Source organism: Polypterus senegalus, chromosome 1, assembly GCF_016835505.1.
Source record: "Polypterus senegalus isolate Bchr_013 chromosome 1, ASM1683550v1, whole genome shotgun sequence".
NCBI lineage: Eukaryota > Metazoa > Chordata > Cladistia > Polypteriformes > Polypteridae > Polypterus > Polypterus senegalus.
The window spans coordinates 196,802,663-196,828,045 of record NC_053154.1 but is presented as its reverse complement, the minus strand read 5'-3'; the positions used below and the strand labels follow the sequence as shown (position 1 = coordinate 196,828,045).

General features: G+C 36.7%; 1 protein-coding gene across 5 annotated transcripts in view; it reads right to left on the bottom strand.

The window, feature by feature from the left end:
* LOC120537426 (arf-GAP with coiled-coil, ANK repeat and PH domain-containing protein 2-like) overlaps nucleotides 1-25,383 on the bottom strand; it is a 177,621-nt gene that overhangs the window by 131,795 nt on the left and 20,443 nt on the right. For 4 of the 5 annotated variants that reach the window (XM_039766354.1, XM_039766374.1, XM_039766363.1 and 1 more), the window contains exon 2: nucleotides 20,591-20,665. The exons of the other annotated variant lie outside the window; for it this stretch is intronic. In XM_039766354.1, the coding sequence (XP_039622288.1) occupies nucleotides 20,591-20,665 (75 nt within the window). The remainder of the gene's footprint in view (nucleotides 1-20,590; nucleotides 20,666-25,383) is intronic. 5 annotated transcript variants of the gene reach the window in all.

Sequence of the window (25,383 nt, the reverse complement as noted above, 5' to 3'; positions counted from 1 at the left end):
ATATTCTCCATCTGTATGTACGCAATATTTTTGGATACACTTATACGGCAAACTGCTACAGCGAAACAATGAAATCACAAGTGCACAAACGCGTAGATCCTCACGCTACAGGAGAACAAGGAACACTGAGTGAGCTGACGGGCTGGCAGCGTCAGCTTGGGTGAATCCCTGAGTCGAGGCGGATTGGGAAACACATCATGCATAACCACAGCCTGGCTCGTGGCTCGTTAAGCGAGGCAATGCACGTATTTAGATCCGAATTTTTCGCTCATACTTTCCACTTATCTTGAATTTCTCGTATACAGAGGTGATCGTATCTAGAGGTTCCACTGTATACAGGCACACATACAACCATTTTCTAACTCATTTCTCCACTTCACGGTTATAGCCTTCAAATGACATGAAATGTTGTCATCGTTACTTTTATGAAGATTTGGAATGATGGTTAAATATCAATTCTAAGGCCAACTCTGCCATTTAGGCAATCTAATCTGTCAAAATTTGAGGGCAGCATTTTTTTTAAACAATACAGACCTAAAATAGTCTGACTCAATGAGACTGTACGATTATATTACTTTATATTATTTTGACATACTAGTGAAGTTTGGTCTTAAGTCTAATATCCTACACAATACAACAATAACAGAAACAAACAATAATGATGATAATAGTAACAATAATCAAAAAACTGTAGCTTAGACAACATAGATGAAAAAATAAAGTGGCAACAGGATTGTAGCACTAATTCAAACTATAATCACTGTAATGGGTTTACAATAAAAGTTGTGTGAAAATTTCATAAATATCATTCTCTGTTGTTCACGACCATTTGTGAGATTTATCTTGGCACGATAAAGCAGTTCTCCATTGTCCATCTCTGGCCAAAAAAGCTCACTGAGGTTGCACATTGATTGGATTGTTATATTTATTGCATTACTTGCACACACAAGGACGGAGTAAATAGGAATTCTGGGTAGATCTCTTTTTAAAGATAACAATTATAATTTAATTTTATTTAATTTGGTGATTATATTAAGTTTATAAAATTATTATACAGTATATGTTATGTAGCTCCGTTGGTAAGAATATCATCATCATCAAAGGCACAAGTTTGGCTGGAGTTTAAATAGAGATCTTTAAGATTAACAATCATAGTAATGCTATGATTATGTGGATTTTTTTTTCCTTTAGAAAAATGTTGAATGCAATAAATAATAAAGCTTAATAATACAGCCCAATTTCACCTTGTTTTCTGAAATGGCAACCCTCAAGAGTACATTTTTCTGAGAAAGTCTTGAAAACAGATATTTCTGTAAGTAATCAACTGCAACCCTCAACATTTTCAAAATAGTAAATTCACTGTTTTGTATCCAAAGCTCCATACTTTACCGCACCCAGTCCTGTCTACAGGTTTCCCTGTTCAGCAAAGATGGTACCACAATTAAAGCAAAGAGGGTGCCATTTATAACATCGCCTAGCATAACAAAACTCTGGCTTTAGTTGAGTCACAAGCCTTAGCCATTCTTGATGCAACATATTCTGAGAAACTGAAGCCCTGCCTTTATAGTATTTACAATAAGTTTGCAGCAATAACACTGAGCCTGCTGTTTTACTATTATCAAAAGTTTATTATTAGCATATTCCGATACAATTTTTATTAGAATGTATTAAATGAATTGATAAACTGTTATGTTTTATATTAAATTTATTGATATATGTTAAAGCAAAATCAACTGCAAACCTGCTAATTACTGCTTTATTTTTATTGGTTACCCCTGTTTATACAGTATATAGTAATTTCAAGAAGGTGGAAGTTTAATGGAAAATAAAACCGGACGGTGACTGCTCACTAAATAAACATATTATATTTTGATTTATAAAAACTTTAGATTTAAATAAGTCAGAGAAAGATAAAAAAAATAGCATGCAATTAAACTTAGCGTTAGTTTTCATGTGTATGAAGCAAAAAGTTTGAAGTGCAGTCCATGTGGGTTAGACCATTTGCACGGCCTTCTTGGGTTAACACACTGCATTCTCTGTGCATTCTTATTGGAATTCAGTTAGAGAGTAGCCCATCTCATTGTTTTAGTATTTTAAAGTAAAAAGTATTTGCGGGTGTGGTATAGCGGGGTCCGTAGCTCAGAAAAAGGTGTCCGATTTGTAAATAAATAATCATGCCCTGAATGTGCAGACTTCAATTGGGCACTGGTGGAAGCACAAACGTGCTTTGCCGAGGAGAGCTGGGGGTGCATGGCTGATTGGAGAGAGAGGGACATTCATACCTGTGCCAACTTAGGAGTGGTAGTAAGGGGCAGACAGACAGACTAACAGACAAACGGGGGAGCTGAAAGAGAAGAATTGCGAGAAGCAGGCAGGAATGACAGCTGGGATAAGACAGGAGGACACAAGCAGATGGGAAGATGAGCCTCAGGAAGGAGTGTGTGGCTCGTGCTTCAAGTCACAAGGGTCACTCTTGTTAAGCAACCGTGTAGCTGGAGCATCCATTCTGCTCAGAGTGTGCTCTCACCAGGAGGAGCCAGCGATTGGCAGTGATGAGAGGACAGTGCATGCTCGTTGAGAGGAGCCAGATATTGGCAGCGTTGTGAACACAGCAGGGCCCAGCTGCTCCCTGTGGAACACCATGGGATTGGTGGCGTGGACATGGGCCAGGATAAAAGGATGTCTGCGCCTGTCGGATTGACATCTCTCTGTGCTTCAAGGCCCAATCAGGGTAAGATAGAGAGGCATCAGTTTTAAAAGCATGGCACCAGTGCTCAGAATTGTAAAGGACAGTTTCCTGCCTGCGCTTTTAACCTCGTTTTTACAGATATTTGTTGTATTTTAACCTCCACAGAAATACTCATTTTTATTTATTATGGATTTTGAATACTGCACTGTTTTGGACACTGGTTTTTATAATTTCAATAAAAGCACTAGCACTATTTCACCAAAGCCTTGCTTTGTGTGCTGTGTCCTCATCTGCCTAGCTCACTCTGGTTATGTTGCTGATGATCCAGGTTCAAAAGGCTTCCAGAGGGAAAAGGTAGCATGGATTCGGGTCAGTTCATCTTGTTTAAAGCCCAGGTCAGAGTTTTTCTGTGCCACTGAAACGTGATTTTTTTTCATGATATGATTTATACTTCACTCCACACAACATCATTTCAGTTTTTATTTTGCGTTAAACTGAAAGTATAAGCTTGCAACTGTAACAGTTTCTACTACTAAAACAAACATGTCGAGGTTCTAGTAAGCAGCTGGATTTAACAGCACCATTTGTCTTATCTTTGACCATGATAAAATTAAATGTCTTATAACATTCCTTTTTCTGAAGTATAGAATCTCATCCTTGTTTCAAATGAAAACTCTACATAAGCATTAACAAAGAACATTTTTGATAAAATTGAAATTGCATTAAATTACATCCAGACAGAATACTGTGATAACTATTTACCCTTTTAATCTCCTGTTTGACTATGTATCCTGCATTGGAATTATTTCGGCTAGCACTTTTAAAAGCAGTGTGGAGGTTCCAAAGAAATCTGTAGTTGTTTAACCAAAACAAACTATACATCTGCTATGTCACCCTTTTGGGCAACAGCCAGACAGGGAAATAAAATGGACTATTTGCTTTCCTTCCTGTGTGTGTACACAAAAGTCAGGAAAAGTGCCCAGCAACTGTTGTTGTGGAACTTTGTTACTCACTTGGGGGCCTTCATATTATTTCTCTTTACAGGGAATGATTTTTTTTTTTTTTCAGATGGAAAACTATGGTCTACTGCCAGGCTGCTAGGAAACATTTAAAGGGAGCACTTTATCAGCAATATTTGGTTTAGAAAAAACAACTACATGCAACAAGGTAGACCTGAAACAAGCAAACTCGAAACAAAGATTTAACAAATGTAGAGGAAAAAAGTGAATCCCTAGAAGTGAAAAATGGAGCAAAATAGTACTGTACCATTTCCCTTGTGCAGGCCTATGGAAAGTAGTTTAACTACTAAGTAGTGAACTACAGTATTGGCATTTTTACTCCTTGTCACCAGAAACATTTTCAGATCCATACTCTCTCCGTAGTTATAGCATATCATCGTTCTTACCGTTAATGTCTACCTGCTACATAAAAAACAAAAAAAAAAACAGTGGACTGAGAAAACAACAAATTGCTGAATTGTGAGAAAATGTAGTATTATCAACGATAGGAAAAAATGAAAATGTCTACATTACAGAACAGGGCCAAAATGGATTTCAATAACTTTGATGTAATTTAAAATATTTTAGTAGCTAGGTTACCCAACAAAAAATCAGAACTTGGTTAAAGTCTCTTAAAAAATCTTTCTGCTGTAACTACTCACCCACATATAATTGAATGGATCTGACACAAGCAATATTCAAAAATGGGGAAACTTGAAAACCCCTTTTAGCATAACTTCACTGAGAAATTTCCATCCTTAGGATGGATTTTTGCAATCTGGTTCTAAGAACAGCAGACGACATCAGAAAAAAAGGTCCAACTGCAAAAGTTCCTTCGATAGCTACTACATTAAAGCAACCAATATACACCAAAAGACCATATATATATATATATATATATATATATATATATATATATATATATATATATATATATATATATATATATATATATATATATATATATATATATATATATATTATATATATATATATATATATATATATATATATATATATATATATATATATATATATATATATATATATATATATATATATATATATATATATATATTATATATATATATATATATATATATTATATATATATATATATATATATATATATATATATATATATATATATATATATATATATATATATATATATATATATATATATATATATATATATACACAGTGGTGTGAAAACTATTTGCCCCTTCCTGATTTCTTATTCTTTTGCATGTTTGTCACACAAAATGTTTCTGATCATCAAACACATTTAACCATTAGTCAAATATAACACAAGTAAACACAAAATGCAGTTTTTAAATGATGGTTTTATTATTTAGGAGAACAAAAATCCAAACCTACATGGCCCTGTGTGAAAAGTAATTGCCCCCTTGTTCAAAAATCACCTAACTGTGGTGTATCACACCTGAGTTCAATTTCCGTAGCCACCCCCAGGCCTGATTACTGCCACACCTGTTTCAATCAAGAAATCACTTCAATAGGAGCTGCCTGACACAGAGAAGTAGACCAAAAGCACCTCAAAAGCTAGACATCATGCCAAGAGCCAAAGAAATTCAGGAACAAATGAGAACAGAAGTAATTGAGATCTATCAGTCTTGTAAAGGTTATAAAGCCATTTCTAAAGCTTTGGGACTCCAGCTTACCACAGTGAGAGCCATTATCCACAAATGGCAAAAACATGGAACAGTGGTGAACCTTCCCAGGAGGGGCCGGCTGACCCAAAATTACCCCAAGAGCGAGAGACGACTCATCCGAGAGGTCACAAAAGACCCCAGGACAACGTTTAAAGAACTGCAGGCCTCACTTGCCTCAATTAAGGTCAGTGTTCACGACTCCACCATAAGAAAGAGACTGGGCAAAACAGCCTGTATGGCAGATTTCCAAGACGCAAAACCACTGTTAAGCAAAAAGAACATTAGGGCTCGTCTCAGTTTTGCTAAGAAACATTTCAATGATTGCCAAGACTTTTGGGAAAATACCTTGTGGACTGATGAGACAAAACTTTTTGGAAGGCAAATGTCCCGCTACATCTGGCGTAAAAGGAACACAGCATTTCAGAAAAAGAACATCATACCAACAGTAAAATATGGTGGTGGTAGTGTGATGGTCTGGGGTTGTTTTGCTGCTTCAGGACCTGGAAGGCTTGCTGTGATAGATGGAACCATGAATTCTACTGTCTACCTAAAAATCCTGAAGGAGAATGTCCGGCCATCTGTTCGTCAACTCAAGCTGAAGCGATCTTGGGTGCTGCAACAGGACAATGACCCAAAACACAACAGCAAATCCACCTCTGAATGGCTGAAGAAAAACAAAATGAAGACTTTGGAGTGGCCTAGTCAAAGTCCTGACCTGAATCCAATTGAGATGCTATGGCATGACCTTACAAAGGCGCTTCATGCTAGAAAACCCTCAAATAAAGCTGAATTACAACAATTCTGCAAAGATGAGTGGGCCAAAATTCCTCCAGAGCTGTAAGAGACTCATTGCAAGTTATCGCAAACGCTTGATTGCAGTTATTGCTGCTAAGGGTGGCCCAACCAGTTATTAGGTTCAGGGGCAATTACTTTTTCACACATGGCCATGTAGGTTTGGATTTTTTTTTCTCCCCAAATAATAAAAACCATCATTTAAAAACTGCATTTTGTGTTTACTTGTGTTACATTTGACTAATGGTTAAATGTGTTTGATGATCAGAAACATTTTGTGTGACAAACATGCAAAAGAATAAGAAATCAGGAAGGGGCAAATAGTTTTTCACACCACTGTATGTATATATATATATATATATATATATATATATATATATATATATATATATATATATATATATATATATATATATATACACACACATACATATATATACATACACACACACACACCATATTACCATGTACATTCTACATTTAAGCAGAACATGCCGTTATCTACCTGCTTGACATAGCCTACTACCATAAGAACAATGCAGTAAGACCTAGGAGGATTTTGTTGTGTTTTTTTTTTATTTCTCAGTGCATTCAATAGTATACAGTCTGTGTTGAGAAGCTACAGTTAATGCAGGTAGATGCATTCATGGCATCCTGGACTTTTAACTATGTAACTGGCAAACCACAGTTTATATGGTTACAAGGCTGTGTGTCAAGACACATTTACTGTATACGCAGCAAAAGTGTCAGGCGGGGTACAGAAATTACTACAATTTAGTCATTTTATAAAATTTCCACCAAGTTGAGCAACTAACAAATTTTCAAAAGATACAGGAATAATTGGGTGTATTAAGGGAAGACAGGAGAATTAGTACAGAACTTTGATCAAGAGCTTTGTTGACAGCTAACAAAAGAACCAACTGCAACTCAGCATTGACAATACAAAGGAGATGTTGTATTTGGTCCAAGTTGCCTCATCATTCTTCACTATCTATGGAATAACTTTACAATCAACTAAGTACCAAGGGTACATCTAACATAACTGGACTACCAACAATGAGGCTCTGTACAAGTAGGGCTAGTTTTTTGGGACGAGGCTAAGATTCTTTGGAGTATTCCGGCATTAGTTACAAATACAGGGAGATTCACTCAAAAGAGGCTCCGAATATTCTGTTGTAACTCCCGTTAAGATGAAGAAATCTGAAACAAAAAAAAATACGCTATATACCTTGATGTATGTGTAATCAAATGCATTACATGCAGTGCTGGGAGTGGTTTCTGTTTTCTGACAAACACATTTTGACATGGCGCTCCATGTTACTTAACGTATCGGCAAGCGTCTTGGGAGGAATAGCAGCAATTTCACATTGGGTGTTTACCTTCAAATTTTCCACAGTACAAGGCTTGTTCCAATAGACTTTTCCTTTGAGCATACCCCCAAAGGAGGAAGTCTGGTGTCATATCTGGCAACCGTGGTGGCCAAAGCACCTTTGAAATTACCCTATTGCCGAAGAAGGACTTTATTTCTACCATGCTCCTTGCCGATGTGTGACACATTGCTCCATGTTGCTGGAAATAAACTTCTGTTAACTCATGATCATCCAGTTGATTCTGACATTGCTTAAACGAAATGGTGACCCAACAGGTTCACACCATGACGATGTGCTGCTCAATATTGTACACCACCATCCTGATGAGAAGTTGAGTGACTGAGTGAAGGGGTACGGGCAGTATGCACCCAGAAATTGCAAACAGAGGTTAAACGCTCTGACACAGGGGCATCCCAGCTTCTCCAAACCTCCATATACTGAGGAGCATATTGCACATTGTTTCATTCAGAATGCTTCGTCCTAGTGAGAGTTATTACAGAATACTCAGGGCCTCTTTCGAGTGAATTTCGCTGTATTTTAGGAGTCTATTGTAGCAGGTGCATCCTTCTATACAACAATATACCACATCAGCAACATTACTGCAAGTTAACTTAGCAAACTCTGTAAGTTAGAATCATCCTTGGGAATCACAGTGGCTCTTGAAGAGGTAACTGGTAAGTAAAGGACACGTAATCTACTGGGTATCATGGACAATGACCCTCACCCTCTGCATGCCATTCTGGCTAAAAAGACTGACCTAAGTGAGCTGATAAAGACAGCACTACATAACTGAACAGGAGAACAAAAAAAAAAAAACAACTGTCACTCTGAATAAATCTAGGACTTTTTCTTCCTCAAGTGGTGGCATTCTTGGACAATTAAAAAAGGGGGGCATAAACACAAGAAGTTTTAAGTAACCAGATCCCACTATGACGGAAATGAAACACAAACAATGCAACTCAGGCCTGGCCTTCTCACTGCCCCCGCAGTCTGGCATGTTGCTCTGAGTGCCAGATTTTTGAAAATGCAGAGAGACATTTTATTGGTGGCTACTGCAAAAGAAGAAAAGACAGCATAAATTCTTCCAGGGATAAAAACAACCTGCCAAAACCCTTGATGGATGGATGGATGGAAAAAGAAGTATTTAACTTTCATAATCACATAAGCTAGTAAATATTATGTACATCCACTGATCCAACCACTTTGTTACTCACTTACTCAAATTTAGGGCCGTGCGGACCCAGACTTTATCCTGGGAGCTCTGTGCACAGCACAGGAACCTGTGGAGCAGATACCAGGACCATATGTTTGGCATTGTAAACTCATGCTCACATCCACGAGGCCCCTCCTCTAACCAAGCATGCAAACCTTTGAAATTTTGGATGAAATAGCAGTATCTAAAGAAAAATAACATACTGTGCATATCTGAAATTCACATTCAGATTCTGCATAGTTAATGAGCATCGTGGGACCAAAGTCTAGTCTTTTAAAGCCAGCAGCCCTCTATTACGTACTGTCCCAAAATGGCTGGGTAGTGAGTGACACTATTGCTTCACAGAGCCAAACTCCCAAGCGCAAATCCCTGCCCAATCACTATTTATGTTGGATTTTCACATTTAATTTGTGTGGCTTTAGTCTAGATACTCCTGTTTCTAGGTATGTTTCAGACAAATGGATATGAAACTGAAAAGCAAATTTCTTTTCAGCTGATATAAGTGTTTGAATTAATTCTCATTTATTCTACCAGTGGTTCCTGGTACACTGTACGGCCAGGGTGGCCTTTTTCTCACTATGAAGTGTGTACTGTACTAACAAAGTAAACTGAAAGACAAATATGGATTTTCAAATACATAATACCCTATTATCTTTGAGGCTCATAAAAGAATTTGAATGAAAATTGCACTTTGCAAATACCTATAGTATATACCCTCTTCTGCTATGCTCAGGACACTTTACTTCGCCTCTCTACTCCGTACATTACCAAATGGCATTTCTAAACACACATATAATTTCATCACTATAGTATAATTCTCTCAAGACAAGTACATATAATTTACGTTGATCCCTAAGCACTACTGCTGCAAGCAAGTTAATAGTTTACCAGCTTACAGACACAAACAGAACATGTCGTATGCTTGTTGGTGTTTTTTACACAGTTGAATCACCTCTCATCCATAGTACAATGCTTTCCCTTACCACATATATTTGTGTCACATCACTTTCAAAGTCAATATGTAGATCAAAAGGATTCAAGCAGCAATATACTACAACAGGATCAGTCATTAGCATAGTAATTTTCAGTCTCTGTCCTGGGGCCCTAAACGGCTGAAATCTTTTGCTCCCACAAACTTCGATTTTAATTGGACACCTGACCTAATTAAGTAATCCGTTATTTCCCTGTTTCTGTGTTTAGGGGTCGATGTGAAATGCTTTGATAACACTGGCAATATTACTTGTTAATATGAATGATTCACAGGTCTTACAATAAAGTATGCAATAGAGAAATTATGTCCTGCTTAACAACAACAACATTTATTTATATAGCACATTTTCATACAAAAAGTAGCTCAAAGTGCTTTACATAATGAAGAATAGAAAAATAAAAGACACAGTAAGAAAATAAAATAAGTCAACATTAATTAACATAGAATAAGAGTAAGGTCCAATGGCCAGGGTGGACAGAAAAAACAAAAAAACTCCAGACGGCTGGAGAAAAAAAAAATCTGTAGGGATTCCAGACCATTAGACTGCCCAGTCCCCTCTGGGCATTCTACCTAACATAAATGAAACAGTCCTCTTTGGATTTAGAGTTCTCACGGAAGAGCTTGATGATGATGGTCACGTAGACTTCTGCCTTTTAATCCATCCATCATTGTTGGAGCATCATGATGCTTTGAGTAGGTGGAGGTGGCGCAGGCCACCACCACAAAGAAACCGGAAGAAACCACCACTGACCATTCCAAAGTGAAATTATTTTAGTAGGTCACATTGCATGGATTAATAACCACTTTACAAATGCTTTGTAAATGTCATTAACATCAGAAGGAGCCTTTGTTAAGGTCTTGTTACATAACAGTAAATGAGTAATAGATGCATTTTTGCAGTGCCTAAACTAAAGTGCTACCCAAAAGATATTCAACATATAGTGATTTTTCATGTTAACATGTATTAATATGTAGTTCTGGTGATCTTTGAATCTGTTAAAATTATTGCAGAAAATCAAAAACATAACCATTGTGAGCTTAGGATAGCAATAACAATAAAATATCAATTAATGAAAAATCTGTGACTTTATAATGCCAAATTTTAACAGAGAGATGTTACTTCAGCGTTCATTGCAATTGAACGTGAAAATAAAGTTTCACTGTGTCGGTAAAATGATTCCAGGTCCACCGAAATATCAGTCTTCCGTGCACCCCCTCCCTTACAGATTCTTCCCCGACACCAACCAGAAGCTTTGAAGAACGCCAAATGCAAATTATAAGTTGCCCTACCACAAATGCAGTACTTACTATGCTGGTAAATGATCTAAAACAAATACCCAAACACATCATAAAGACTGTTACAGACAAGAAAAAGTATGCACAGTATATGCAAATACATGATTTATAACTATAACAAATACCATAAATTATAAAACAATTTATGTTTAATATACACATGTATGTGTGTTATCATCTGTAATTAGCGTGGCAAGGAACCAGGAATTTTGTCTTTCCTTATATACAAATCAAATAAATAGAGAGAGAGAAGGGAGTTGGGATCATGCAAATAGAGACATTTGCAAAGGCAGACAAGGTGTTGAATGCAATATATAAAATGGAAGCTCAAAAATGGTAGAAAAAATGTTATTTGAGCGGTTTCTTTGAGGTACAGCTATTCATGAAATTGTTTTACATTTTGGAAAAAAAACAGTTTTTTACTCTGTTAATATTTCATATCATTATTGTGAGAAAATATACTGGGTTGTGGACTCGGCATAGAACGCATTTTTGTACATGTCTATGTGGTGGTAATCTTCAATCTTTAATATGTTCTGAGAATGTATTGGGAAATGTTGAATATCACATGTTGGGTCACAATAATCATTCATTTTAGTCCATACTGCCTAGCCCTGGTACACAGTCAAATGCAATGGTGTGCTGTATTTACAAAAGCCGCCAGCAGTTTAGAATATTGTTCTTTAATCTTTTGCTTCTTTTGGCTATACACACTAATATAAAATGAACTCAATAAAACTAGTTTTTCACAATGAAACCAGTGGAGTTTGGCACACAGTTAATAAACAGATCAACATGTTTGAAAATGCTAAGACAGAAAAGTAAATCACAATAAAAACACTTCCTTACCCTGAAAAGATATACTGTAAAAAGTTGCAACGTTACCTTAAAACTGCAGCATTCTAAGGTTGTCAAATATTTATGTTAAAAGTACAAACACTAATACAAAACAGAATAAGAAAAAAAAAAAAAGAGTAACTATAATAAACTTAAGAAAAAAAAAACACTACATAAAAGTAAAGGCATACATCTGTAATCTGAACCCCAAAAAGAAGCTGGTTCATGCACAATGACAATGACCACAAACACAGAAGTAAATCAATGACAGAAGGGATTAACAAAAAAAAATCTAGATTTTAGAACGATAAATTCAATGTCCTATCCTCACTCCCATTGAAATGTTGCAGCATGAATACAAAGCAAGCTGTACGAAACATGCCAGATACATAAAATTAAACAGTTCACTTAAGAGAAGTGAACCAAAATGCTTTCTAAATACAAAGCAGGCCTCATTAGCAGTTACAGGAAATATCTGATTATTTTTTAATGCTGCTGAAGGAATACTGAAACAATGCAGTCAATAAAGATATGAAAAGGTAAAATTACATTCGCTATTTGTTTAGCAAGATTTTGGGATGGATCGCAATCTTTATATTTAGATTATGTTGCAATAATGAAATTTCATAGATTATTGGAATAAGAGCTGCAAAATTTAATTACTCTGGTACAGGTCAGGTTAAAAAATTAATAAGAAGAAACCAAATTTCACATGTTTGCCTTGGGATTTAATACATGAGATTTCGCTATAAAACCTATAATGTACATACATGTAGGTGAATATAACCAAATGTTCCATAGCTGCTCTTGGTGTTGACCAATGAATAACTCAAGAATTTAGTGTTAAATTTGGGTACAGACAGCTTTTGCCATGTTAAATTCTACTCAGAAATTTCAATAAGCTCAATTGCAGCAAATGGCCCTAGTAATTAACAAAAGGACAACTGCAACAAATTCCTCCCTCTAAAACTAGCATGCAAAGCAAAGCCTCCATTTCTCAAACTCAAGACTAGACTAAAATTAGAAAAAGGTCAATGACACATTTACCATCCGTGGGCGCCTGCTTAATTCTGCATATTATTCAAGCAGTGGTAAGTGTGACTCATGCCAGCATGATCTGCCTTCCAAAAAGCAGAATGACAAAAAATGCAAGCATACAACCATGTTATTGAATCTGCTCTTCACTGACTCCCTAAAAGAAACTGATGTTGGGGGTGACACAATTGGCAGCTTGGAGGCAAGGTTAAGACCGTCTTTCACATCTACAGGAGTCTGTATTTTGTTTAGTATATAGTATCTATGTTTGAAGGCATTTAGTTTAGCTGTATGATTAAACATAAGCAACCTAAAACAGGAGTAGCAAATCTACTTGCTCATTTTAAAGAATAAAATTATGACTTTTACAAATTGTAAAAAAAACAGCCTAGCCTCAGAAGTCTAGTTTTATGCATGTTTCAGACCCAGGTCATTTATTCTTCAAATCATAATCTTTAATAAATATGGCCTTCAAACAAATATTAAAGATTAATTTTTTCATGTGGTTTGCTAGCATTAACTATTTACACTTCAAAGTAGAGATGAATAGATTGTGATATTTATGTTAAAATCAAATTGTGATATTTATATTCAAATCCACTCTCTAATTTATCTGCCAGAAAAAAAACCAATTGTGACTTTGCTTGCCAATTTAGAGCCACCACACTCTCTTCAGTTGTCATAAGGGAAATTCATAATCAATAAAGCGACCCTAAAATTTAGTGCTCCATGTGATAATTAAAATTCTAAAAACCTGTCATAGTCCTAAAATAGAAAACTGTAGATAACATTTTTTTCTTCCATTTATTTAATTTGTTAAGCTTGCATGCATATGTCATTATGTATTGCAGGTGTTCTTGATGTAAGCATGCAGCTGTGGAATTTGGTAATCGGCTGATCATTGGAGTCAAAGACAGGAGAATTACACTTAGTTTAGTCAAGTTTCTTCTAAAGCACATTTTAAACAATCTTAAAGTGGAGGCTGAAATATATTACTGTGCTAAAATCAATACAAATATTTTCATTCATGTTAATTTGACAAACTAACTGCTGCCAGTTCGTGGGAGCATTGTGACTAAAGTAAAAAAAAAAATAATCATCATTTCTTTAAAACATCTCTGTGGCGGACTAACTGCCTTTAAAACTGAAACTGGGGAGTTAAATGAATGACACACACGAAAAGATGAGCAATGCTCAAGGATAACTACAGGAAAATCAGATGTATAGCTAAGGCTGCTTTCTTTTTAACTCTTTAAAGAAGGATAATGTAGCAGAAAAATGAGGACTTTGTAGGACCATGATTAATGTTTACATTCATGTCCTTTGGTTTTGACAAAAGTTCAAGATAATCACAAAGCAAATATGTTTACTGACAAACTAATAAAGTTATAGTCATTTTCAAACCCACTTACTCCAGTTCAGAGGAGTAGGGAGTACTCAGTAAACCCCACAAAACAAAGGGAAAACATGCAAAATCCACATATACACTCAGGTACTGGGTTTTAACCAAGTACCTGGATCTGTAAACTGGCAGTGCTAATCAGTCTACACCACCTAAGCTAAGAATATATTAACTTTATTTTAGTTCTTAAATTAACTAAAATTAATTAATCAAAGTTCTTAAATTAATAGCATTCACACTTACAGCCTTAGGTAGAATGCTTAACTGCCTTAAAACTACAGAAAATGAAACTGACAAAAAAAAGTATAGTATGGATGAAAAAGTAAAAATGCTTATTTTTCTCAGTATAGTATAGTCAGTCATTTTCTAAACCTCTCGGTAATGAACAGGGCCACAGGGGGCGCTGAAGCATATCTTAGCTACCATAGGGCACAAGGCAGTGACAGTCCCTGGTCAGGGCACTAGTCCATCACAGGGTGAATACACACACACAGACAGACCCTCCAACCACACACTAGGACCAACTCACCTAACCTGCATGTCTTTGGACTGTAGGAGGTAACATCTGGGGGAAATCCACACGGGGAGAACATGCAATCTCCACACAGGGAGGACCTGGGATGTGAACCTTGGTCTCCTTACTGCAAAGCAGCAGCGCTACCACTGCGCCACCTAGATGTCCCAGTATAGTATAAATAAACTATTTGAAAGACTAGCTGATAACTTTATCTACTTAGGATTTGATAAACTTCTGTAAACATCAGAAAGAATAAGCAGTGACATTTGAAAAACACCTGAAGTACTAATATCAGAGTGCTATTTAAACTATGGGTTTTTCAGCTCCAACACATTTCCATTCTCCCCACTAAGTGTAAAATCTTGTGTTAAACTAACTTGTGTCAAATTTAAGGGGGATGAATTTATAGTCCTCTGCATGAAGAATGTTAGCCATGATGCTGAGTAACAAAAAGAGAAAAAAAAATTGCTGAAGGAATGAATATAATGTCCTAAAGTGTAGACAGACTATCAAATATAAATCAATGACATAACAGTTTTACACAGCTGCTGTGTTCATACATTAGAACATCCCAAATGTGTAAATCACTAGAGGTTTATGGATAAACTATTTGTGAAAGGGCCTTTTGAATAGACAATAGCATTGAAACAATCTTCTGACCAAACACCACCATTAAAATCAAACCTGTTTCACTAAATTTAATTACATATATGTAATTAGTAGCAACATAATCCAAAGTGAACACAGGTTTTGCTTGGATTGTAAATCACATACATTTATCTTTCACTATCATCCATTCAAGCACAAGAGGATCCACTGATGTGGAGGAAAGGGCTATACTTCACCTTGCCAAAGTTGTCTGGAAGTTTTATGAATTCCAGAAAAACTGTTCAGTACCAGTGAACACATTCTCTTCCCTCAAAGGTCACCAATCAAACCAGAGAGAATAAACATGTTGATATTTTTACATTTCATTTTACAATAAAGGAGTTGAATACATATAGGAGATTAGGCCAGAAACACTTTATTTCTTTATGAAGAGATTTAAAATCACTCCCACTCATTTGATTTGTTTACATTTGTGATCTTTTAATGTTGACAGATGCATATTTGTGTGGTTTATCTGAGTGTTTTGATATTGTTAAAAATCTGCATATTGTAAGTTTATTTGTGGTTATTGAAAACTACACATAAATGATTTTAATGCAACTTATTTGTGGGTTGTTTATGTCTATTTGTAGCAACTGTCATTAAACAAGTGGTTTAAAACATATGACACAGTGAAATTGTTTTTTTGAACGACAATAGTTTATGTTTCAATGTAATATGTGGTGAAATGATTCAAACTTTTTTGTGTGTGTTTTTTTTACCACATTTAAACTATAGAGCGGATATAACAATTAATTTTGGTTACTATAACATGATGTGAAATTTTGATATCGTCCCATTTAGTGCTGGGCGATATGGAAAAATCATATATCACGATATGGATTATTTTATATCACAATAACGATATATATCACGATAAACCACCCACAATAAAGTACGTTTCCAGTTATTCTCTTAAAAGTTTGACAAAAATATCATTGCATACTTTTTTTTGCAACTTTATTTTGAAGTGACATTTAACTGAACTGTCACAAAACCACAAAATGGAGTTTCTTTGCGAAAAAGTTCATTTTTATTTTTGATTATCACTTATATAAAGGATAGAGTATGCATTGCACAGCGACAAGACATTATCATTCATTTGTCATAGCCTATTTAATGCAATATTTTCTTTAGTAATTGATAAAATTAGGTTAGAAACGATACAAACGATAGAAGAGAAATAGGACGATAGACACTTTTCTATCGTCCCCACGATATATATCGTCATATCGCCCAGCACTAGTCCCATTAGAGAACTCAGAGTATAATCCCTTTCGGTTTTCAGTTGTGGTATGTTGTCCTACAAGGAGAGTAGGAAAGAGAAACAAGCAACTATGCTAACCTCAGGACTGGAAGGACAGTAGGCATTCTAGGGAGAGCCTTCTAGATCCCGTCACTATACACCGATCAACCACAACATTAAAACCACCTGCCTAATATTTTGTATGTCCCATTTATGTCACTGAAACAGCTCTGACCCATCGAGGAATGAGCCTTATAAGACATTAAGGTGATCCTTTAAGACCTGTAAGTTGCGAGGTGGAGCATCCACAGATTGGACAGATGTTGTTAATGCTGGGGCAAAGCAGTCTGTGTTTTTATTAAATCCATACATTATATGTGAATTTTTAGCATATCCCAAGAGATTATTTAGCTGTGGTTGTTGGAAGTAAAGAGTCAACAAGATGGATTTTTTTTCTCTTTTGCAAACACAAGAAACAGTATAAGCAGAGTGTACATTGCATGAAAGATTAGTAAGCAGCTGTACTTGGAGATCAAAGTAAAAGAGAAGGCACAATCAGCACAGAACCTTGCAAGATTTTCATTTTAATTGATTAATAATTATATGTTTGGTAAAACCTTGTTTAAATTATAAATGACCACAGAGCACCTGTTCAAACCTCCAGTTACAAGTTAGTAGTGATCATGAATATAAATAGTCAAATTTGTGTACTGTGACCTCTGAGTGTGAAACATATATTGACTAACACCTACATTTATTATAATATCCAGTTTGCACTGCTGTACTTGGTCAACTCCACAGGTATAGCTGCTCCACACTAATAACAGGGTTATCACGCTTAAAAACAATAAAGCCAATTATAGAATTTAGCATGCTAAAAAAAACACCACACACAAACATAAGCCAAGAGGTTTACCATGTCGACAAGCAAGCAGCTGTGCAGGTGCACCCACCCAAGCCAGCAGGCTATCAGACTATAAACTGCCAATCAAAGAGCTGCTTATTATGATGACTTAAGGCATGAAAGCTGAAGTAGACATTCTAATGAGGAAGAATCCCTAAACCAGCGGTTCCGAACCTTTTTCATGCCAAGACCCCTCCAAGAGACTTACCTTGGGCTGAGGACCCCCAACCTATCACCATCCAAAAATGACAAATTCCACATGTCTATGATAAACTGCTATACGGACTTCCTACCTATTAATTGCATGTAACAAAACTATACAAAACAAGGCACTTTTACTATGGAAAAATTGACTGCTCATAATAAATAAATAAAACTCACCCTAGGCCTAATGATATTTTTGTGCTTGGATGTGTTTGCAGTTTCTCCAAGCTGGGTTGCAGCTGGCATAGGGACAATCTCAAATCATTTTTCACATTTAGACACGTTTCTCTTTTGGTTTTTAGTACTTTCATTGAAGAAAAACCTGCCTCACACAGGTATGTTGTTGCAAATGGTAAAACGCCTTCGGATGGCTTTCATTCAACACTGGATATACATTTCTGAGATTGCTCCAAAATTCTGACAGGGGAATGGCAGAGGTTTGCATTTTCAAACTTCCAGCACTGGCTACTTCAATTAATTCCTCCTGGGAACTTAAATCAAGACAATACTCTTCAGTTCTGGACTGAAATGGATTTCAAATAGATTTCTGATCCAATTTAAATGATAATTGTCCAGGGGCCTCATGCATAACGCTGTGCTTAGAATTCACACTAAAACATGGCGTATGGACAAAAGCAGAAAACAAACTTTCCACTTCCAATAAATCCCACACAGGCAATAAGTTATGATGCATTAGCTACATCTGTGCTTTTGTGCAACTGCAATTAAATCCAAGGGCTGTTTATTTACCTGTTCCAGTAATTGGTCTATTACATTTCAGTCATGCCAGATATCCATCTATACACAGTGTTCTCTGACAATGGAACAGTGTCAATTTTATGGGCAGCTTTCTCACCAAGCAACTCCTGGACTGATTGACTCATATAACATAGTGCGTGGAATTCACACTAAAACATGGCGCAAGGACAAAACTGGAAATGTGCATATGCAGAAAAAAAATCCAGATAAATAAAACTGTTTGTACACCAAGTTATATGCACTTTTCCTTTAAAAAACCCACTGAACGTGAAATTTAACACGTGCCCAAAGCCTCACCCTAACTCCTCCCATAATTTCACATATTTGAATACTCAAATCAGTATATAAATATCCCACTTCAGTGTTTTGTTAAAAGACAGTGGCAAAAGCCATCCTATTACAGCTGGCATTGTGGAACTCAGTGATGACTATGAAATACCCGATCGGTCAGCAAGTTCACATTGAAAAGCTCCAGTGGCTAAAAACTGGAGGGTGGACAGAACTTGCAAAGGAGCAGGTACAGCACAGTTCCTCAAAGTCTGCCTTTGTAAAGCCGGCACCCGTTCAGCACACAGTTCCAAGAAGATAGCTCTTGGAAATCAAAATCAACTTAGAAACTAGTCATCATCATCTATAAATAGCATTGCTAGTGAGACTATTCTAACAATGCTAGAGCAGCTACAGTAGCTGGAATAATTTAGCCATTCCGTGAACTATTATATTGTTAGGGAATGTTTACAATCAAGTGCCTAGTATCTGATATATCCCACATTATTGAATGTGAATCTAAAAAAAAAAGACAACAGAAACACTGCTTTGATGCTGAGTGCAGCCCATTTGCAAAACCGAGCAGAAACTTGCATACGTATAGCGTGAGGCTGCCATGAAAATGTGTGTGGCTTTATGCAAAGTTTAGTTTTTGTACATCTCAAAGTAAGCATGGAAACAGGTGTACACAACATTTTTGTGCATAGGCACCAATTATACACGAGACCCCAGATATTTACAGCATAAAGAAGATACAAGGCTAACATGTTTAACAACTTCACAAGCAAAAGAGACAAATTTTGCTGTTAAGCTAACAAGCTATTGGTTTACTAAGCAACAATTTCAATTTCTCCTTGAAATTTACTTATTCTATGTCAAAACATGAGTTGCTGCACTTAACACAAACTTGCTCACTGTTCAAACTCAGACAAGCAGTGTTCGTTTTAATTAAAGGACAAAACAAAAAGGTTTGATTTAAGTAAAGTTGCTTTTTTGTTATTTGTCTATTTGTATAGGATGACTCCTCTAATTACTTTTTCACTTAATTTATTACTCCACTTTCTTTAATGTAAATGCTAATATTCTGGTTCTCTCGCTCTGGTAAAGTTTGCTTTACTGCAAAAAATAAGAGGTGTACTACAAGCTAGCTAGCTAGCTACCTACCTACCTGATGTAAAGAAACAATACAACTAATTTACCAAAAAAGCAAGTCTTTGATACTGAAAAATCAGCCAATTTAGATAGGTGGCCGATAGAAAGGAGTATCACTATTTCAAGCAGCTGTGGAAAATCTAGTCAAGAAGCTACTGAAACGCTGATATTGTTCATGAAAACTATGAGAATACAGAGAACCACTGATGGATACTATGCACAAGCCTTTCACTACACTTATTTGTTTTTACTTTTAATAAACTATTGAGATAGGAAAAAAAGTAGAGCTATGTCTGATCACCCTTCCAGGTGGATTAGCGGAGGTCTGCAAACAAGGACAAAATATTCCTCTGGCCTTACTAAATGGCAGGATATCCCTAACCTTGACTAAGGTTAGACCTTCACAAGTTTGCATGGAATGTGTAGCCTGAACATGCAAACCTGCCAGAAGAGAATTCTGGAGCTGCTTAGGGGCAAGTGGTCTTTGGAGGCAGACTCATTATTTCTATATGGATCCAGCTGATACAAAAAATTGCTTATCAATCAAGTCCTTCTGACAAACAAAATACTCCCAGGTCACACTTTAAAAGGAATCACCTCTCCTCACAAGGCGAGCGTGGTGTGGGAGGAGAAACAGAAGCAAGGGCTCTCCAGGCAAAGAACAGGAGGAGGCTGCAGATAAAAAGAGAGAAAGAAAAAGAATAGCTTTTGTTGGAGTAAGCAATAAACAGGAGTGCTCTGCTGCATACTCATGTATTCAGTATTCTTAATTTTACCCTGGACTCATCACCCTGTAGGAACACACCTGTGTGTTCTTGTGTGATTTACTTAGTAAAACCTTCATTTTTTTATCCTAGTCTCAAAATTGTGACATTGAAAAATGAAGGGCTTTACTCAAGAGCTGCCCTAGGTGGTTATTCTATGTACAGTGGAACCTCGGTTTGCGAGCATATACGTACCATGTACGTACGTTTAGTGTCACTGTACACACATTTACTGTATACAATTTTTCTTGCATTGTACGTATTTATTGCTGGTGGCCTGTCTAGCGTAATGGCTGTAACATAACATGTAACACCTGTGATATCGGAGACACTATATCGTTAAAATAATATTTAGGTTTTACTGTATATAAACAGTGTGTTTACATACATAATTTCAATGAATCTATCTATACTAATAAAAGGCAAAGCCCTCACTGACTGACTCACTCACTCACTGACTCATCACTAATTCTCTAAGGCTCATTCCTTACAGCTTACTTACAAAAGTTGGGCAGGTTTCATTTCGAAATTCTACGCGTAATGGTCATAACTGGAATCTATTTTTTCGTCCATATACTATAATAGACTTCTGCTCGATGCCCATGGGAGGCGGAGTTACGCCTCACACGTAATTTAGTGCCTGCCCATATGAGGCCATCCGTCAGCGGCAATCCAATAGAAACACTGCCGCTAAATATTCACGGGTGAAGGACTGTGCTTATGCAGAGGAAGATGAGATGGTCAGGGTGGTGTTTGGCAAAAACTCAGCGAAACTGCGAGAGAAACTTTTAAGTGCCGGGTCTTAGCTAACATTAAATACAGCCGTGGACATCGCACGAGATGGCACCAGCAAAGCTGGGAACCTTCGATGCATGTACACCGAGCGGCTCACGTGAACTGACGCAGTGCACAGACAAAAAGCAACAGTTCCAAACAATGCTGAACAAAAACTGAATTACACAATTGAGAAGGCAGCAAAAAAATATGAAGCGTGTGACACCTACAAGCATATTCATAACTGCAGCTACTGCGGAAAGCGCACGGTGGAAAAAGTCAATGTCCCGCTAAAGGAAGACAGTGTAAAAAAAAAACCCGTGCATGCAGTGTGTCACGTCTCAGATAAAGAGGAAGACGAGCTGTTTATTGATGCAGTAAGAAACGAATCGATGAATGAAACCTGTTATCTTTACAACGATTGACAAACACGGAATGTAACTTGAACACAACACATCGTACAAATACGACCCTGATTGAAACAAATAATGATAATCAAAACCTTGATGACAGCAACACTCATAACACTCACAAAACAATTACTGTATATTGACAATCATGTTACGTTATTTTCAAAATGTTCCCTTTTCTTTTTCATAACGTCTTTAACACACTACTCCGCTGCGAAGCTGGGTGTATATATATATATATATATATATATATATACTGTATATCCCAATCTACATACTCTCAAATTGACAAACCACACGCCGTGGCGCAATGGAAGAGGCTTCGCCTCTAGCGCCGACGTCCGAGGCTCGATTCCCGAAAGGGTGTGCACGGAGTATGTACGCCTGATGACCCCAAAATTAGGGCGAAACACGTACGCAACACGCAATATATATATATATATATATATATATATATATATATATATATATATATATATATATATATATATATATATATATATATATATATATATATATATATATATATATATACACACACACACACACACACACACATACATATATATCAGCGCTTCCCGATTCATTTTACCCTCGCATCCCCCTGGTTTGAAACATATGAAAAAATATGCGGTTAACGCAGAAAGACAGATCACCAATTGAAGCTTTATGAATAATGGATACTTTACTCACCATCAATGATTGCTTTGGTAACGCCAAACTCAGTATAATCATTAGATGAACGGTAAAAAAGTAAGAGCGAGGGGAGGGTGACTTATTGAGGCACGCAGGCGAAACCACAATAGCATGCGGGCTCGATGTAGTGCGCGTCAACTCGATCTGAATTACGCGATCAAATTCGAAAAAATATATCTTTTCAAGTTCTATTTAGTTGACACAAATATCTTTGGTTGGAATGTAAGGCAAATTTACTCTTTACATTTCCAAGATGAAGAAAAATTTATGCAGTGATGCCTACATTTAACTTACATTCCTACCAAAGATATTTCTGTCGACTAAATAAACTTCTCCTTTAAATAGAACTTGAACAGATAAGATAGTTCATAATATGCACGCAGACTTGCACGTAAGAGCGGGAGTCATCCGTTTTAACAAGCAGCGTATTGCACTGATACGAAATAACCTGCCTATTTAATTATTCAGGAATGGATAAATAAATTAAGATTTTGTACAAATAATGTTTTTCTTTTTTCTTCCTTGATGGATTCTAGCACCCCAACAACAGTTGCTCGCACCCCAAATATATCACATTCATATATATATATATATATATATTTTTTTTTTGCTAATATATTTGCTAATATATATGATATGATATATATAATAATATATATATGCTAATATATATATAATTTTGCTAATATATATATATACTAGCAAAATACCCGCACTTCGCAGCGGCAAAGTACTGCATTAAAATTTTTATTAAGAACAAAAAAGAAACCTTTTTAAACTGAGGGAAAATATGCCAATAATTATTTGTTAAGGATCTCTTTGTATACCATGTTGTCAGTTCGTCCCTCCGGTTGTAACATGACCAAGCCGTGCACTGAGCTTACTCTTGAGCATGTAACTTACAGTTGGCCATGTGAACAGTAATCTTGTTTCAAATCTCACAGCTTGGATTGCTGCTGTCATAATCGGTTTGAGTTTCATGGTTTGTTTCAATTATGACAGTATTTGCAGGACTTGTTGTGTTGGAGTGACATTTGGCATCTGTCAAGCGTTGTAAGCACACAACCGGTTCCATCGATAAAATCACATCCAGCTTTTGAGAGTTTAAACATTCATAAACATCAAAGTGTCCACTACTGAAATCGTCTCCTGTGAATCTAAGATGTTTAAGAGGCATTGGCGGTTGTCGAAAGGTGTAAAATATTTGGCCATTTCGGTACACTTGAAAGCGACAACCGAACAATTCAGCGGCAGCCATCAACTCACATGCAGAACCATAGGTGAAGGGCTTAAGCATTTCACTCTTATAGTGCTCCTGTGTAGTATAATTATCTCCTGTACCATCATCAGTCCACCCCTTGAACCTGTCCCAGTCATTCAATACATAAGAAAGAATGTTCCTCCGGATATCAAGAGTGAGCCTGATATGGCCGTGCAATTTGTAACAAAGAGAATGGAAAAAGGTAGGTGCCATCTCGATAAGTGACAGTTCTTTGATCGATAGTGATCATCTCGATAGACATGGTAATGGGGGTTGGAATGATAAAAGAAATGGGTACCTGAGCAATGTAAAGTAAGTGTAAAATACCTATACGATAACTATAATTGTAATAAACAAACAATAAAACAGCGGAGAAGCCGTGGATTAAACAAAAGGCTGTAGTTATCAGTAGGGAGACGTGAATCCCGTGGCGAAGCAAGGAAGGGAATGTAGAGACCGGAGCGATGGACAGTCTTATATAGGCAGGCAGCCAACAACGTGGGAGGCATTGGGATGGGGGACCCAACGCCACCTCACACGGTGACCGAGGTGCAGGCTATAGACGTATATATGTACGTAAGTACTATTCAGTTAGCGTTGGGAACCCGTGTACCAAATTTCTTGAAGATGGGCCCATAAGTAACAAAGACTGTTGAAAAGTTCAATATGGCGGCCGACAGTGGCATCATACCACCGAAATAAGTACGTACATTGGTTTCGGTTAGTGCAGGGAAGCCGCCTACCAAATTCGAGAAGATGGGGCCATAAATAAGAAAGTTCAACATGGCGGACGTTGTTGACCGTTATGACCATTACGCGTAGAATTTCGAAATGAAACCTGCTTAACTTTTGTAAGTAAGCTGTAAGGAATGAGCCTGCCAAATTTCAGCCTTCTACCTACACGGGAAGTTGGAGAATTAGTGACGTTGGAAAGTTCAATATGGAGGCTGACAGTGGCATCATACCACCGAAATAAGTATATATATATTAGTTTTGGTTAGCGCAGGGAAGCCGCCTACCAAATTTCGTGAAGATGGGGCTATGAATAAGAAAGTTCAATATGGCGGACGTTGTTGACCGTTATGACTGTAGAATTTCGAAATGAAACCTGCTTAACTTTTGTAAGTAAGCTGTAAGGAATGGGCCTGCCAAATTTCAGCCTTCTACCTACACGGGAAGTTTGAAAATTGGTGACGTTGGAAAGTTCAATATGGCGGCCGACAGTGGCATCATACCACCGAAATAAGTAAGTACATCGGTTTCGGTTAGCGCAGGAAAGCCGCCTACCAAATTTAGTGAAGATGGGGCCATAAATAAGAAAGTTCAACATGGCGGATGTTGTCGACCGTTATGACCATTACGTGTAGAATGTCGAAAAGAAACCTTTTGTAAGTAAGCTTTAAGGAATAAGCCTGCCAAATTTCAGCTTTCTACCTACATGGGAAGTTGGAGAATTAGTGATGAGTCAGTGAGTGAGTCAGTCAG